This window comes from Numida meleagris, chromosome 6 (genome assembly GCF_002078875.1).
Source record: "Numida meleagris isolate 19003 breed g44 Domestic line chromosome 6, NumMel1.0, whole genome shotgun sequence".
Taxonomy (NCBI): domain Eukaryota; kingdom Metazoa; phylum Chordata; class Aves; order Galliformes; family Numididae; genus Numida; species Numida meleagris.
The window spans coordinates 53391203-53405174 of NC_034414.1; the positions used below are offsets into that span (position 1 = coordinate 53391203).

At 43.6% G+C, this 13972-nt stretch overlaps 1 protein-coding gene across 7 annotated transcripts in view; it reads left to right on the forward strand.

Annotated features, from left to right (window-relative positions):
* Window positions 1-12414, forward strand: part of CEP170B (centrosomal protein 170B) — a 56588-nt gene extending 44174 nt beyond the window's left edge. For 4 of the 7 annotated variants that reach the window (XM_021401364.1, XM_021401368.1, XM_021401367.1 and 1 more), the window contains 7 exons: window positions 883-1042; window positions 4130-4168; window positions 4733-4876; window positions 5761-5849; window positions 6384-6477; window positions 7480-7531; window positions 8249-12414. In XM_021401364.1, the coding sequence (XP_021257039.1) occupies window positions 883-1042; window positions 4130-4168; window positions 4733-4876; window positions 5761-5849; window positions 6384-6477; window positions 7480-7531; window positions 8249-8484 (814 nt within the window). In that variant the 3' untranslated portion in view covers window positions 8485-12414. The remainder of the gene's footprint in view (window positions 1-882; window positions 1043-4129; window positions 4169-4732; window positions 4877-5760; window positions 5850-6383; window positions 6478-7479; window positions 7532-8248) is intronic. The other 3 variants (XM_021401366.1, XM_021401369.1, XM_021401370.1) reach the window with 1 other exon arrangement.

A 13972-nucleotide genomic window follows, 5' to 3' on the forward strand; every position in this document is an offset into this window, starting at 1 on the left:
ACTTTGCATCAGAGCATCTTTTTTTTTCAGTCTGTGCTCGTAACAATCCAGAGTCTTTAAAACTGGTTTTGAGATACAGAGTAGAGTGCTGCAGTTACGGGGTGCTCTCTGCACACCTGGTAGGGGGCTTGAGGTTTCTGACAGTCACACCACTCTAAAGGTGTGTCCTGTATAGCCCTAGTAATACCTCATCTCTTTTGGAGATCCTGGAGGCATGTTTTGATTTTTAAACCATAAGGGAGAAGGAAATACATTGTGAGATTTTTATTATTTATGCGATAAAGAATGAAGTTTTTCTCTTTCCAGAATAGCTCTAGCCATGTTGTAGAACACCATTCTGGGGTAATTTCCATAAGGCTGAGGAACTTACTGTTCTTCTGCATGATGGGGGAATGCTTTCGTTAATTTTTTCTGCTTAAGCGGTTTAAGCGTGGAAATAAGCCATGAGTATAATGGTCACCAATGGTTTTGTTACTCCCACTTTTCCTTCTGTGATCTTTTCAAGGGAGAACAAAAGTCCCAAGGTGAAAAAGTGACCCTGTTCTGTTAGAGAAAGAAATGAGTGGGAAACAATAATGAAGAGCTTCTTTATGGATCATCTCCAACACTTCTTGTTAATGTGTAGTCACTAGAGTTGTTTTTTCAAATCTCTACTTTGAAACTTGGATACTGGAGAGGATTTATGTTGTTCCTCATGTATGCAGACAGTGTTCCTCAGTACTGTGTTAAGGCATCCAAAACTCTGCAGAGGTTATAAGTCATGCAAACTTTCTGTGGTTGCCAGTAAAAAAAAATCTTTTGTGGCTGCTCTACTCATGTTTTATGAATACAAGGCTTGTTGTACCATGGGTCCTAACTGCTGTGCTGCATGCTGTACTTCAGGCTGAGTCAGACCTTGGTGAAGGATGTGGCTATCCTTGCTCGAGAGATTCATGATGTTGCTGGAGATGGGGACTCGCAAAGTTCATCAGGGACAGGACCAAGCACCTCCCACAGCTCTGTGCCCAACACTCCTGCTTCCACCATATCAGCAAGAGAAGAGGTAAGATCCCCAAGGGCAGTAGTCTTGGCCTCTGAATGCTTAGCAAGTGTGCAGGACCTGTGTACAGCCAGTGGGGTCGGCAAGGGTGGAGGGGGGTTAACCTGGGGATGATGGAGGCCACTGTAGTTTGACTCAACCGGTGCAGCTGCTCAGGGATTCAGCTCAAGCGCATCTGTAAAGTCACCTAGAGGCTCCAGCTGCTAAACCTTTGCTGCTGTTTAAATCCCAATTCCCTCCTGCCTACCACTAGTGTGGGTTTAAAAATCTTTATTTGCTATTCAGATGGGCCTCTTGGTCCTCTGTTGTCTTTGTTGTGAGAATCAGAGGCCTGTCTAAACAGGATTCAAAGCAGAGGCCAAACTTGTTACCCTGCTGGGAGAGGAGTTGGAGGCCCTGTGACCCTGCTGAAGGTGCAAAGCAGAAGTCTGGGGAGATTCCTGTGGGATCATATGGGGAAGGCTGTGCTCCTGTTAAACCCTGGCCAGCTGCAGCCTTCCCAAAGGGTTTTGTCCCCAGGTGTTGTTTAGCTTTGAGCTGAAGTGCACAAACATTTCGCAATAAGTTCAGGCTCTGAGACAGTGTTTTATTGCTTTGTTTCCATGCAAATGCCACACCTGCAAAACTGCCTTTTGTGTTGCTCTTTTTGAGTAGCCAGGGTGACAAATCTACCTTGCTTCTGACTTGCAAATGAAACGTTTGCTGTGGGTTGGTAATGACCAGCACCCACTTCCTTCCACAAAAGCAAGGTGCCTACATCTTTGCAGGGTGCCACTGAAGGGTGCAGCCCTAAGTCAACATACACAGGGGGTAGTTCCCTGCTGCTGGGTAGCAGTGATACCTGCAGATCGCAGGGACTGAGGGTGCTTCTACTCTGTGCAAAATGCTGGGCTTCAACACCCCTGGAGTAATGCCTTGCCAGGGCCGTGGGGATGCAAGCTACTTGAGGATTTCTCTATGATGTGACTTTGCAGAGCTGTGCTGTGCTGCAGATAATGCTCAGGAGCTGCTGCTGTGCATGGGTGGAGCTGCCCAGTGCTAGTGATAGCCAGGAACTGGTTAAATCATCATGACTTGCTGATGCTGAGACATAGAGCTGAATCCTGAATAGCTTCGGGTCCTGAGCTGTGCATTTCAGGCTCGTGTTATGAATGGGAGTAATATAAACTGATGTGGGGTTTAATAAATACGCATCACATCTTTGGAACTGGACTGCAGTCTCTGGGCATGTTTCCAGATCTGTGTCTGAAGGGTTCAGATGAATTGATGCTAAAATAATTACTTCAGCTTAATGTAGGGAAGGTGATAGGAAATCTCTGAAGACTGGGGTGTGTGATGCTAAGCACTGTGAACAACTTCATACTGAATATTCTAGGGAAGGACGCAGTGATGAGAAACTACTATACTACTATTAGTAATAGTAGTAATGTCACACAAAACATCTGGTAACAGAAAATATGTGAATATGCAATGTTTGCTGTGTGCCCATCTCTTACAGCTCTAGCTTTTGCAGTGTTGTATGCTGTTCTGCTAGCTCTGATTTTCTAATACTGAACACTTGCACCAGATCTAAGAAGCTGGGAGGAAAACTCAGAAACAAGTGCTAGCACTGGAATCACTTCTGAGGGCTTAGTACCTTACCAGAAGCTTCACTTTGCACCTGTGCGTGCTATGACATTTCTCACCCTCACACAAATTGCTTTTAGAATTGCTTTTATTACAGAGCTTGTTTAAAAGTTAAATTGTGTGTGTTCTCTTAGAAGTTAAGACAAAGCTTTAGATTTAAACCTTATTCGTCATGTTCTGTCCCTTCAGGTCCATTGTTTGCTTGGATGTTAGGGAGTTTTCACTTCCCCAGTGCATGTTTAGGGTGGCTTTGTTTTCATAGATGTCAGGTGTGTAGTACACAATAATCCAGATTCCAGTAATACTGAGCTGAATCCTGCTGCAGATTAAGCAAAACCAAAACAAAATGTGTTCAGCAAGAGTGAAACCTTTGTGATTCCTGCCTGCTGAAGCCTTGGGTTGTGTGTCTGTTGAGGTGTCACGGGACCCAGCTTTCTGCAGAGCTGAGCAGCCAGGCTGAAAGCTTAGCTGCAGCAAGGGTAGTCAAGTGGGTCAGCCCAAAGCACCGCCACTTCTTCACCTTAGAGTCCAGCACGATTGTGTTTTTTAAAGTTGATATTGGTATAGCAGAAAACTGAAGATCCTATTTTTTATTATTATAAGCTATTCTTTAATCTGCTTGGTGTGACTGTTGCTATGATGGGAGGAAACGCTTGCAGATGTGCAGGAGAAGTTGTGGATGCCCCATCCCTGGAGGTGTTCAAGGCCAGGTTGGATGGGGCCCTGGGCAGCCTGAGCTGGTGCCTGATTTAGTGGTTGGCAACACTGCCCATGGCAAGGGGATTGGAAGTAGATGAACTTTGAGGTCCCTTTCAACCCAAACCGTTCTAAGATTCTGTGTGACATAACAGAAAGCATGAGATCAGGCCAGCTCCCACATAAAGACCCCCTAGTGGTGGTGAAGCAGATGCTGTTCCCACAGTGTTTTCACCTGCTTGTGCTGAGACCTGCCAGACTCCAGGAATATCTCACTCCCTTCTGATGCTGTTTCATTGCTGTAACCAACCTAACCCACTGTTTCTGCACTTCACAAAAAGATGCTTAAAAAAGGAAGCTTATTAGCTAAACATTTTGGCTGTTGTGCACCCATAGCGTGATGTCTCATGCTTTCTGCCTGGGTATAATCCAAGTGCTACTGCATAGAGTTTAGGGAACCTGGACCTTGGATGGTTTCCTCATGAGCAGAGTGCTGTTGCCAGCCAAGAGCCTCCTGTTTAGTCCATTCTCAGTGCTCAGAGAGCTGTTGGATTTCCCTCAGCCCTGTCCACAAGTGGGAGCTGCAAAACTGGTTGGTGCCCAAGACCTCCATGGGCTTCAGTGCATGCTGGTGGGGTGGGCATTGAGTGCTGGTCTTTTGGAATGCGCTTTTGGGAATGTCACCCCAAGATAACAAGATGTGTTCTATGATACTTGCTATCACAGTCATTCAGTAGCATTGATCTCTTTGTTTCTGTTTTAACACAGATTGCTCGTAGATCTTTTCGGCTGGCATATCCATCTCAGGTGCACTTTCCATCCCATTATTTTTGTATTTCCGTCTCGTCGCTGTTATTTTCCTCATCTTCTTTTAGAGTTTTTTGTCTGTCAGTCAACCAAACATGAGTAGCTGTCTTGCTGTTTCTGTTCTTCGTGTTTATTGTCTGTATTATCAGTGGTCTTGTATTGCTTTTTCATCTCTTCCATGTGTTACTAAATGGTTTCTGATTAATTTTAGTGTCACTTTAATGTTGCATTGATATATTAAAACAAAAGACATGGGAAAACAGGGCCTTTTGGAGTTTTAGGCTACATTCATGAAAGGCGAAGATGTTCTTTTCAACTGCTTGTTCAAGTCTGAAAAACATGAAGTGGAACAGCCTCACTGAGTTCCATAGGATGACTCCAGTGGGTAGATGTTTGCAGGACTGGGGTCTAGTAATGTGCTTAGGAACCCATACCTGTCTGAACAAGACTTGAATGAATCAGTGTTCCCCTGGGGCTTGCCTGAAAATCTGCATTACCTGCAGTGAGTGCCTGTGTGCCTCCTTCCCTACTAATTTTAATGACTCATTACTCATTATTTCCAAGTTGGTGCAGCACATTCCAGAAGCAAGTCTGAACTACCAGAAAGTGCCTCCGGGATCAGTGGAACTGAAGAATTTTGACCAAAATATGAACGATAATAGAGAAGATGATCTTTCCAAAAAAACAAGGACACGAAACCGTGAGGAGGCAAGCCAACTTTTTCTTTCTAACTTATATATGACATTACTTGCAGTATGCGTATATGCTCTTCTAAGCTGCCAAAGGCGACAACTCAAAAAAATGCACTTCTGTATCAACAAATGAGACCTCTTGAGAAATAACGTTAAAAAGAGAATAAAAGGAAAAGGGAACAGAAAATCACCCTTGAAAGCTGATACTAACTGGAAATTTCCTTCACTAAGATGTGAGGCTGCGTCACTGGTGAGGAGACATTCAGTGGCAGAGCCCACTTTGGCCGTTTCACTTTCTCTTTGTAAGAAAACCACAAATGTCTAAACTTCGAAATGTGCAACGTCAGCGTTTTCATGTCGTGAATACTTTTCCATAAGCCATAATGGCACCTTATTTTTCTGCATGGAGCAGCCATGCCAGAATCAGGATATGCCTGGCCAAATGCCAGGATATGTGACTGTAAGAGTGGATTGAAATCTGATAAAAAAAACCAAAACACTTTAGAAGGTTTCATTGAGACTGCCTATGGGATTTCTTGGCTTGTGGGTGTTTGTGTTGTGTGTGTGTGTGTGTGTGTATACACACTTGGTTCCCCACTTGGTTTTGTGAGAGAATCTTTCTGCAAGGCTTCTAAAGTCTCACAGAAAGCAGTTACGTGTCTTTAAACAGCTCTGTCTTCCTCTGTTCTTCTAGAAAAAAGTCTGAACAGGTTACTGTTAATCTTTCTGCCAAAGTGCTGCAACAAAGCCGTACGTCACCTTAATCTCTCTTGAGCCTTGAATATCATCCCTGTAGATAAAGATGCTTCAGTGAGGATCACTTACTCTAAAAATTTCCAGGTTTTTTAATATGTCAGTTCTGCTAAAATTTCTTTATCAGGTTTTTCTCTTTTATTTTAGGTCATCTTTGACAACCTGATGCTGAACCCGGTGTCCCAGTTATCGCACACAATCCGGGAAAATACAGAAAACCTAGCTGAAAAAATGAAGTAAGCAACTTTTTGTCCTTGGCCTGAAATGCTGTCAGTCTGCTTGTGGAAGATAACAAATTGTCATTTTTGAAAGACTTATTATCAAGGTGCAGGGAGTCGATGTGGGAAATAGGGTATGTAGTGAAGGAGAGGTAATGTGATTATTTGCCATCTCTTTTCTCAGATGTTTGGCCTTTGGAACTTTAGTGCTGGATTTATAATGCTTGTTGATGCATTAACTTTGAAATGTTGCCTGAGGAAAGAGAGGGAAAAAAAATGTATTCCTTTTGGTGGATTGTCTCCTCTTTCCTCCCAAGGCTCTCAGAAAGTCTGCAGATCACCAGGGCTTGTGCAGCAACAAAGCTTCTTGTTACTCCAGAAGCCATCAGTTAGAAACAATCCAAAGTCCTTCCCTAAATCAGCTGAAAGGAGCTTTGTCCTGTTATTAATCCACTAATCTCCTTTGTTGCCACATCTTGTGATAATTAAGTCCTTTAAACAATCAGCTTTTGGGTGGCAATTTTAAGACCCGTTTCCCATTTTGTGCTGCAGGATTCTGTTTCAAAACTCAGAGAGGACCTGGGAGGAGATGGAGGCCAAAATTAACTCTGAAAACGAAGTGCCAATTCTGAAGACATCAAACAAGGTACATATGAACAAGTACACTGCTGAAGGCTTGTGTCCTTGAAAGATTTGTAAAAAATGAAAAGAACAAGTTCTGGCACTTCTGAAACCCATTTCTGAAATTGGTAGTCCAGTTGCGTGTGTTCAATTGCTGTTTCTTGTTGCTGTTTTCAGTATGACAAGGTGAGTTCCTCCAGATGTTCTGCTAGTCACTTTGACCAAAATCTTCCCTTCTGCCTTAGTAATTCATCTCTGGATACCCAGTCCCTTAGAAGATGTTCAGGGTCACTAGATTCCATTTAAACATCCTCCAAAGCATCACATGCGATGTGGTTGTCACAGCTTTAATTGCAGATTAGTGTTTCTCCTGTATTTTTTTTACCTGTTACAGTTCTATAATGGGGCAATAACAATGTGCCTCATCCATAAGGTGTTTGTGCTCTCATAACTTCTTACTCTTATTTATGGGGACTGCCAGCATGGATTTCAGTGGTCTTGGCAAGCCTGACTAATGCTTGCCACTGTACCTACAACTCTGTGCAAGACCTGTGTCTGAAGGCTCAGTGCTACACCGGTATACACATGGCCAATTGCATTGTGTGGTCTAGGAGCTGTTTGCAAACATCTTTGTATATATGTGGTGGTGAAGGAGTGTGAACGAGCCTTTGTGCAGTTAGTGTCCAGCTATGTGGACAGTTCATCTGGCTTACATTTCAAATCTGCTAAACCATTGTGGCTATGAACTGGGTGGTGTAGTAGCACTTGGGGAAAATGAGGCAGAGCAGAGGTCCTGTGGACTGACCAAATACACCTAAATACGGATCACAGAACCATTTAAACTAGAAAAAACCTTCAAGATCACAAAGTCCAATCACAATGCTATATTTGTCTTTTCTGTTATATAAGCAGCGTTGGAACTGACTTTGGATATTCTTGATTGGAGAGGGCAGGAAGAGTAGGGCTAGATTCTTAAATTAGTTGAGTAATTTGTTCCTTAACTCTCCTCTGATGCTTTTGTTTCTAGGAAATCAGTTCTATCCTGAAGGAGCTCAGGAGAGTTCAAAAACAGCTTGAAGGTTGGTCATTTGAAATGCACTTTTTCTTTCCTATGCTAGTAAGTTTTACAAAATAAAACCATGCGCCTTGATTTGCCAGGGAAAGCTGGGAAAGGCTGCAAGTACAGTTTGCTCAGGGCTCTTTGAGTGCGTATGGAACGAACGGTGGATGTATTTTGTGCTGCCAGTTTTTGTTTTCAACTTTTGAAATGTGGAAACTGTTGCTGTGGAAATGCTTTGTTTGTGGTAATTAGTATATTCGCATGAGATGAACTGGCAAAGGTCTGTTCTGCTGGAAGTAATATTTAGCAGCTCTTTCCGCCCATGAGTTGTGTTCTGCTTTTGGACTATGTAAGTGTTCACAATTGACTCGTATCTTGTGCATAGAGCTCTGTGCCATAGAGGTGGCAAGGTGATCTCGATAGCTGCCTCTTACATCATCTGGAAGCTTAATAAAGACATACAAAAACACTGAGAAGTCATTTCAGCCTCCTGCTATATGTGCAGTTTGCTGCTGTAGTTTGTCTTTTCTAATTTAAACAGAAAGTTGAGTGTCTTTGTAACTTCAGTTTAGAAGAGGTTTTGCTTATTAAAGCTGCTTAGGCTGAGGAAGAAAATAACATTATTAAAATGAACACAAGTACTGCCAACGGTTCCATGGCCTTCAAAATGAAGGGAAGCAAATTTCTGTTTAGAAATTGCTGAGTGCTGCTAATATGTCTGTCTCTCTTTCCCCAGTGATAAATGCTATCATTGACCCTACTGGAAACTTGGATGTAGTTGCCAGCAACAAAGCATCTTCTGCTGCTAAACAATCAACAGCCACTAAAGTCAGGACTGCTAACACTTCTGGATCCACACTGGAGACTTTGTCCCCAGCACAGATGAGAAGCTACACACAGAAGTCGAACTGTGGGTCTTCTAGCTTGCAAGATTCGAATTTCATTCCAGATGGAGAGAAATACGTGATCTGATATTTTGTATTGCTATCATATTGTAATCTACCGTAGTATCGTGTGTGAGTGGTTTGTGGACAGTTTGTGTGGAGCAGTTGTTTAGATTGCTAATACATTGCACAGAAGGAAAGAATCTATGCTGCGAGGGTGAATGGCAAGTCTGTGTATGCCTTTGAATCAAGACTAGCACTGTGGAGCAGCACATGTTCAGCATAGAGGCAAACTGATTGTTAACAATTTACTCACTCTTCCAGTGTGCCATAAGCAAACAGGCTTTGCGTACCCTCCTTTCAGTACTGCCGAAGCACGAGTGTTCTTGCATCAGCCTGTTCATAATGGTTCAGTTGTAACGAGGCGCAATTTCAGAAACACTTCTTTGGGTACTAGGTTTGGTTTGGGTTTGTTTGCTTTGTTGTTTTAATTGTGTAAGTGAGCATTGCAGCTCTGTTGGAATCAAAGTGCAGATCCAACAGGACGATGGTGCAATATAGTGGGTTTCTAGGAGAAACTCTCACTACAGTTCTCTAAGAAGTCCTCAGCAGTCTCAAAAAGGCAACCACACTCAAGTTGTACGTTTATATTCTCTTTTTTCAGCCTCCAAACTAAAACAAGACATAACGATCCCTTTGGTTTTCTTTCTCCTCTTGGTAAAGTGTAAGAGTTATTCATTGTGTGAAGGTGAAGACTACTAATACAGTTGCTATTTTTGATGTTTCAGTCCCAACATTATTTGTAGGTACAAAAAGTCGAATTACAGTTTAGCTTGCCAAATTTTCGGTACCGTTGCTGTCTTTACAGATTGAAAAGATTTGCTGTACAATCTTTCACAATGAGCTACAAATGCTCCTGGCTGGGCCAAAGACTGAGATGTTTGTGATTTAGCTAATTGTTAAGAGAAACATCTGTTCCAGTGGCTCATGTAATAAACTTAATTGCACAGCTGCTGTGAACTAGTATTCACTTGATGGCACTCAAAAAAGAATGGCATAAATGTAGCTCCTCCTTTATGGCTAGTTCTGCTATGAATTTTTTATTCAATGCAAAAGTGCTTGAAAAACACCATTCTGTGCTATTCCTTAGAAACTATCTGCCAGCATCAAGCACTTGGTATATTTGGGATTTTTGTCTGGATTTTGTCTGTTTTTTTTGTCAGTCTCCTAGACATTAATGAGTATTACGTACCGTTGCACTAAGCAATTTCTTGTTGAAAAAGCACTGCGTTTTGTATTCAGCCTTTCAGTTACACTGCAAAACCCGAAGCAGTTTTGTTGCTTTAAGAACAAAAGGTTTGGTTTTTTGAGGGGACCTCTTCCAGGTGTGTTTGCTCCCAGTTTTTTCCATCCTCTAGTAATTCCTTTGTCATACTTCCTGGTCCACAAGCAGTAATCAGGTAGAGAAATCCTTCCATAGTCATGGAGGAAACGTTTGCTGGGAAAGGTGAGCAGATGAGTTCCACTTTGCCCTCATACAGTGTGTAGTTTAACCAGTGAAAATGGAATCCCAAGCTTGACTGCTGCTTCTTGTGTGCCGACTTTATATTTTGGGGTGGTAGTGGATCCCTTAGTTAGCTTCAGTAGTTACCTGAGCTTTTCTGCTAGAATGTCGTGAAAGTGGGAGTCAGCTAAAATAATTTCAATAAGTAGGGATGCTCACAAAGTCTTTAATCTTACTAGCAAGGAGCATGAGGGCTTTCCTGGTGAAGCCACTGGGAACTTTCAGTCTATTTCAGCAGAAACAGAATCGGTCCCGTGATGGGAGGATGCCAGCAGGCCGTTAGCTTCTCTTGACTGTGCAGGATGCTGGCTGGCAAACAGTAGGTTCAGATACCCTTCCAAGATCTCCAGCAGGTTATAAGACTCATCTGCTTGTGTGAAAATGCCCTTCCATGAAGAAATCTGCTGAATTTCGCATAAATGAATGCAGAATAAAAGGGAAAAGAATTTGCCCTTGATGTTCTTCTGCCTGTAATATACGCACTGTATCTTCTTCTGCCTGTAATATACTGAATGTGTTCATTTGGTTGTTTTCTCTGATCTGTCTTTTCTTGAGATGCCTGACTGTGTCCGTGATAAATATCCTACGTGGTGGTATTGTTCCTGACATATGGCACGCATTTGCAGGCCCTTCTTTGTTAGGGCTCAGTGTGTCCAGGTGCTACCCCAACTCACTAGGAGTTGAAGGACCTTCACAGATAAGGTGTTGCTGTTAGTTTCAGTTTTGCTATAGAAACACATGGATTACTCAAACATCTGACTTCTCTTGTTAACTACATTTCTGCATCTTCATGGCTACACTCTAGTGGATTTTATTTCTCTGCAACACATCCTTGATGTGACTTCTGTTTACTTTCACTTGAAAATTACTTGATTTTTCCTCCTTTGGTGAACACGTCAGGAATGGATTTTCTTCCTTGATTGCTTTGCTCTGAATTGGAGAGAGAGCCTGCAGCCAGCTGACATCAGCCCACCAACTATGGGACCTCTTCCAGTACAGGATGCAGCAGTCCATGTCTGCTTACAGATCGGACGTGTGTGTGAAGGGCTGGGGTGAGATGCACAGCTTGACTTATTTGTGACTCAGCCAAAATACACAATGCTTCTGTGTGCTGACACAGTGTTCATGCTTGGATCTTTGCATTCAGAACAGTCTTGTTAGTGATGAAATGCAACCAGCTTTTTCTTGTATTTCAGAAGTGGCGAACACATACAGCCCATAAGCATTTGTCTGCTCCGATAAGCCAAAGAGCTAGCCACACAACTACAGCTCCTTTATCCTTTGTTCATTCTTATAGTGAGCATGGCCATGAAAACACACCTCTGTGTGACTGCAGTGTAACTCCCCAGGTGCATCCCACTGCCCAGGCTCAGTGTGCAGGAAACCTGACTGCTTTGGTGAGCCATGCGTGGGCCGTGTGTGCGACTTGGGGGGGCAGCCTGACCTGTGGGTAGTTCTCATACCATTTTGCTTTCGTGTGTTTTGTATCTGACTCAAGAAATGTAACAAAGGGTGGGATTTTTCAGAGCCGCAGGGAAGCGAGTGCTCCGGCCCTTTGGGGTTCCCAGAGGATTTTGGGTGCCTGATGCCATGAGCACCTTTCAAAATCCCAACCCTGGGTTCTTCCGCTATACTTGAAAACCACGTTCTCAGTTCAACACTTTCAAATGTAAAAACCTGTTCTTTTGTTCTGATGGAATGAATGTAAAGTCCTGCGAGAATGTGTAGGAGCTTTGCGAGCGAGGACCTTAATTTACCTACAGCCATGTCCTGTTGTGGTCGTGCTCCAGGAGAAAGGAAGTTTGTGTCATCTTCGAGTACTTTAGTAAGGGTAAAACTAGTGGAATGTTAGCCTCCAGCCTACTGGGAAGGAAAAAAAAGGAGGAAAAAAAAAAAAGGAAGAAAAAAGTGTAAATAAGTGCAAGATTCTACTAGTTTCTCTTGTTTTGCAGATCACAGTAGCTATTTTTGAAGTTGGGTAAATGTGTATAACTTTTGCAAAGAGCAGGCAGAGCTACCTGTCCACGTCTGTGTGCCCCGTGCTGAATCGTGCCTATTTCACTTTCTGCTGTCGTTATGCTGCTGATTCTGCTCTTCTGAACTGTTCACTGGATCATTCCATTTGCATGCAGCACAAATGCAAGCTGAGCTGTCTGAGAGTAAAGCTGAAACACGTCGGTATAACTTGAACTGAGTAATGACTTTCTCTTTTCCACGCCCTCTTGAAATGCTGTGTACAACTTTGATTTGTTTCTCCTACCCCGATTTTTTTTTCTGCTTTTTTTTTTTTGAACGGTAATTTATTTTTGTTTGGATTCTAGGCAGTATCTGTACATTTTGTTCCAAGGTGATATTGTGGATGTCTTTAAAGAAAAAAAAATAAAGAAATTGTTATTTTATATAATTTTATCATAAAGTTGCTCTAATAAATCATTCTTTTATCATGTGACACTACAATTCTGGGTTTTTGTGCGTTAATTTCGGGGAGGGGGGGAGGGGAGTGTGCGTTCATATGACATTTTCCAACTGGCTGTTTCCATTGGTGTTAGTAAGCACAGGTTGGGGAAAGGAGTGTGAGCAGCTGGAGGCTGAGAGTGCGCCTGGATCCCTTTTGCTGCCACCTGGCTGGGGCAGATACATAGGGCCCTATGGTACGTGGGGGTCCCCTCGCCTCTGCCCCCAGAGGTACAGGGGCGAAGTCAGCACGTCCCATTGCCTGAGGGTGTCTTACTGCTGAGTGTGGTACAGTGATGGTTAATGTTGTCGTTAGTACTATTTGATTGCATTGCCATGATTAACAGTGGTATTTTTGAAGGTTAAATCCAGCCTGGATATGGTCGTGCCCCAGCGCTAATGGTAGAAAATGGTGACTTTGCACACTCTTGTGCCCTCATTTTAATACGTATCAGAGTTTACATCTGTGAAATTCTTATCTTCTCTGTGCTACCTCCTCGTCCTCCTTTCTTCCTGGAGTTCTCTCCGACCTTTGCATCTTTCTTGGTGCTTCATGAGCAGCGTTAACTCCTCCTTTCCCTCTGCACGGCTTCAGCTGGCTGCAGCTTCACCCACCCCACTTTGCACAGGGCTGAGCTGCACGCACTGCTGCCTCTCCACTGGCTTCCCAGCAGCGCTGAGAGGTATTTGAGTTGGGATGCCATGGGAAGTGCCCATATGAAATCAACGGTGGATCCACTCGGTTAATTTTTAACAGTCTGACTGAATGGAAATAAGAGGCGGTAGAAGGGTGGCCAGAACTATTTGCAACATCCTGAAAGCTGCTAGCTGGCAGAACTTACAGAGAAATGATAGAAAGCAAAACAAAAATACAAGTCCCAGGTGTGGTGCTCGGGGACTTGGGGCAGGCAGAGAGAGGTTGTGAGACTGGTGAAATGGGGCTGCACCAAGAGGCTTCAGCACAGCGCTGCCCAGAGCCAGGTGCTGACTGCTGGGGGCAGGGTCTCACAGGGAATGGTTTCTCCTGCCTGCTGGGGGCCTGGAGGGCTGTAGAACGGCCGTAGCTTGCCTTCACCCCCAGAGAGCTACTGCTGTGAACTAGCAAAGCTACCACGAGCTTTGCAGATCAGAGAGAAGGAATGTAGTGTTTGTAATGCAAAGGTAGAACATATTAAAGCTTTTTCTAATGCTTGCAGGTCATATTTCCTAGGTGCAACAGGAGGGGCCGTGAAAAAGGAGTGATGAGACTGAGACGGAAAAGCTCCCTCTGAAAGAGCAATCACAGAGCTATGCCGATTGCTGATCTCTTTTGTGTTGAAATCAACACTTCTTCCAACCAAAATACAGCTAACACGCCCTGAATGTTACACTGAAAAAAATTATTCCAGATATGGAACCTGGAGCAGGTTGCCCAGAAAGGTGATGGATATCCCATCCCCGCAGACAGCCAAGGTCAGGCTGGACGGGGCTCTGAGCACCTGATGGAGCTGCGGGCGTCCCTGCTCAGTGCAGGAGGTGGGACCAGATGGCCTCGAAGAGTCCCTTCCAACTCCAACAG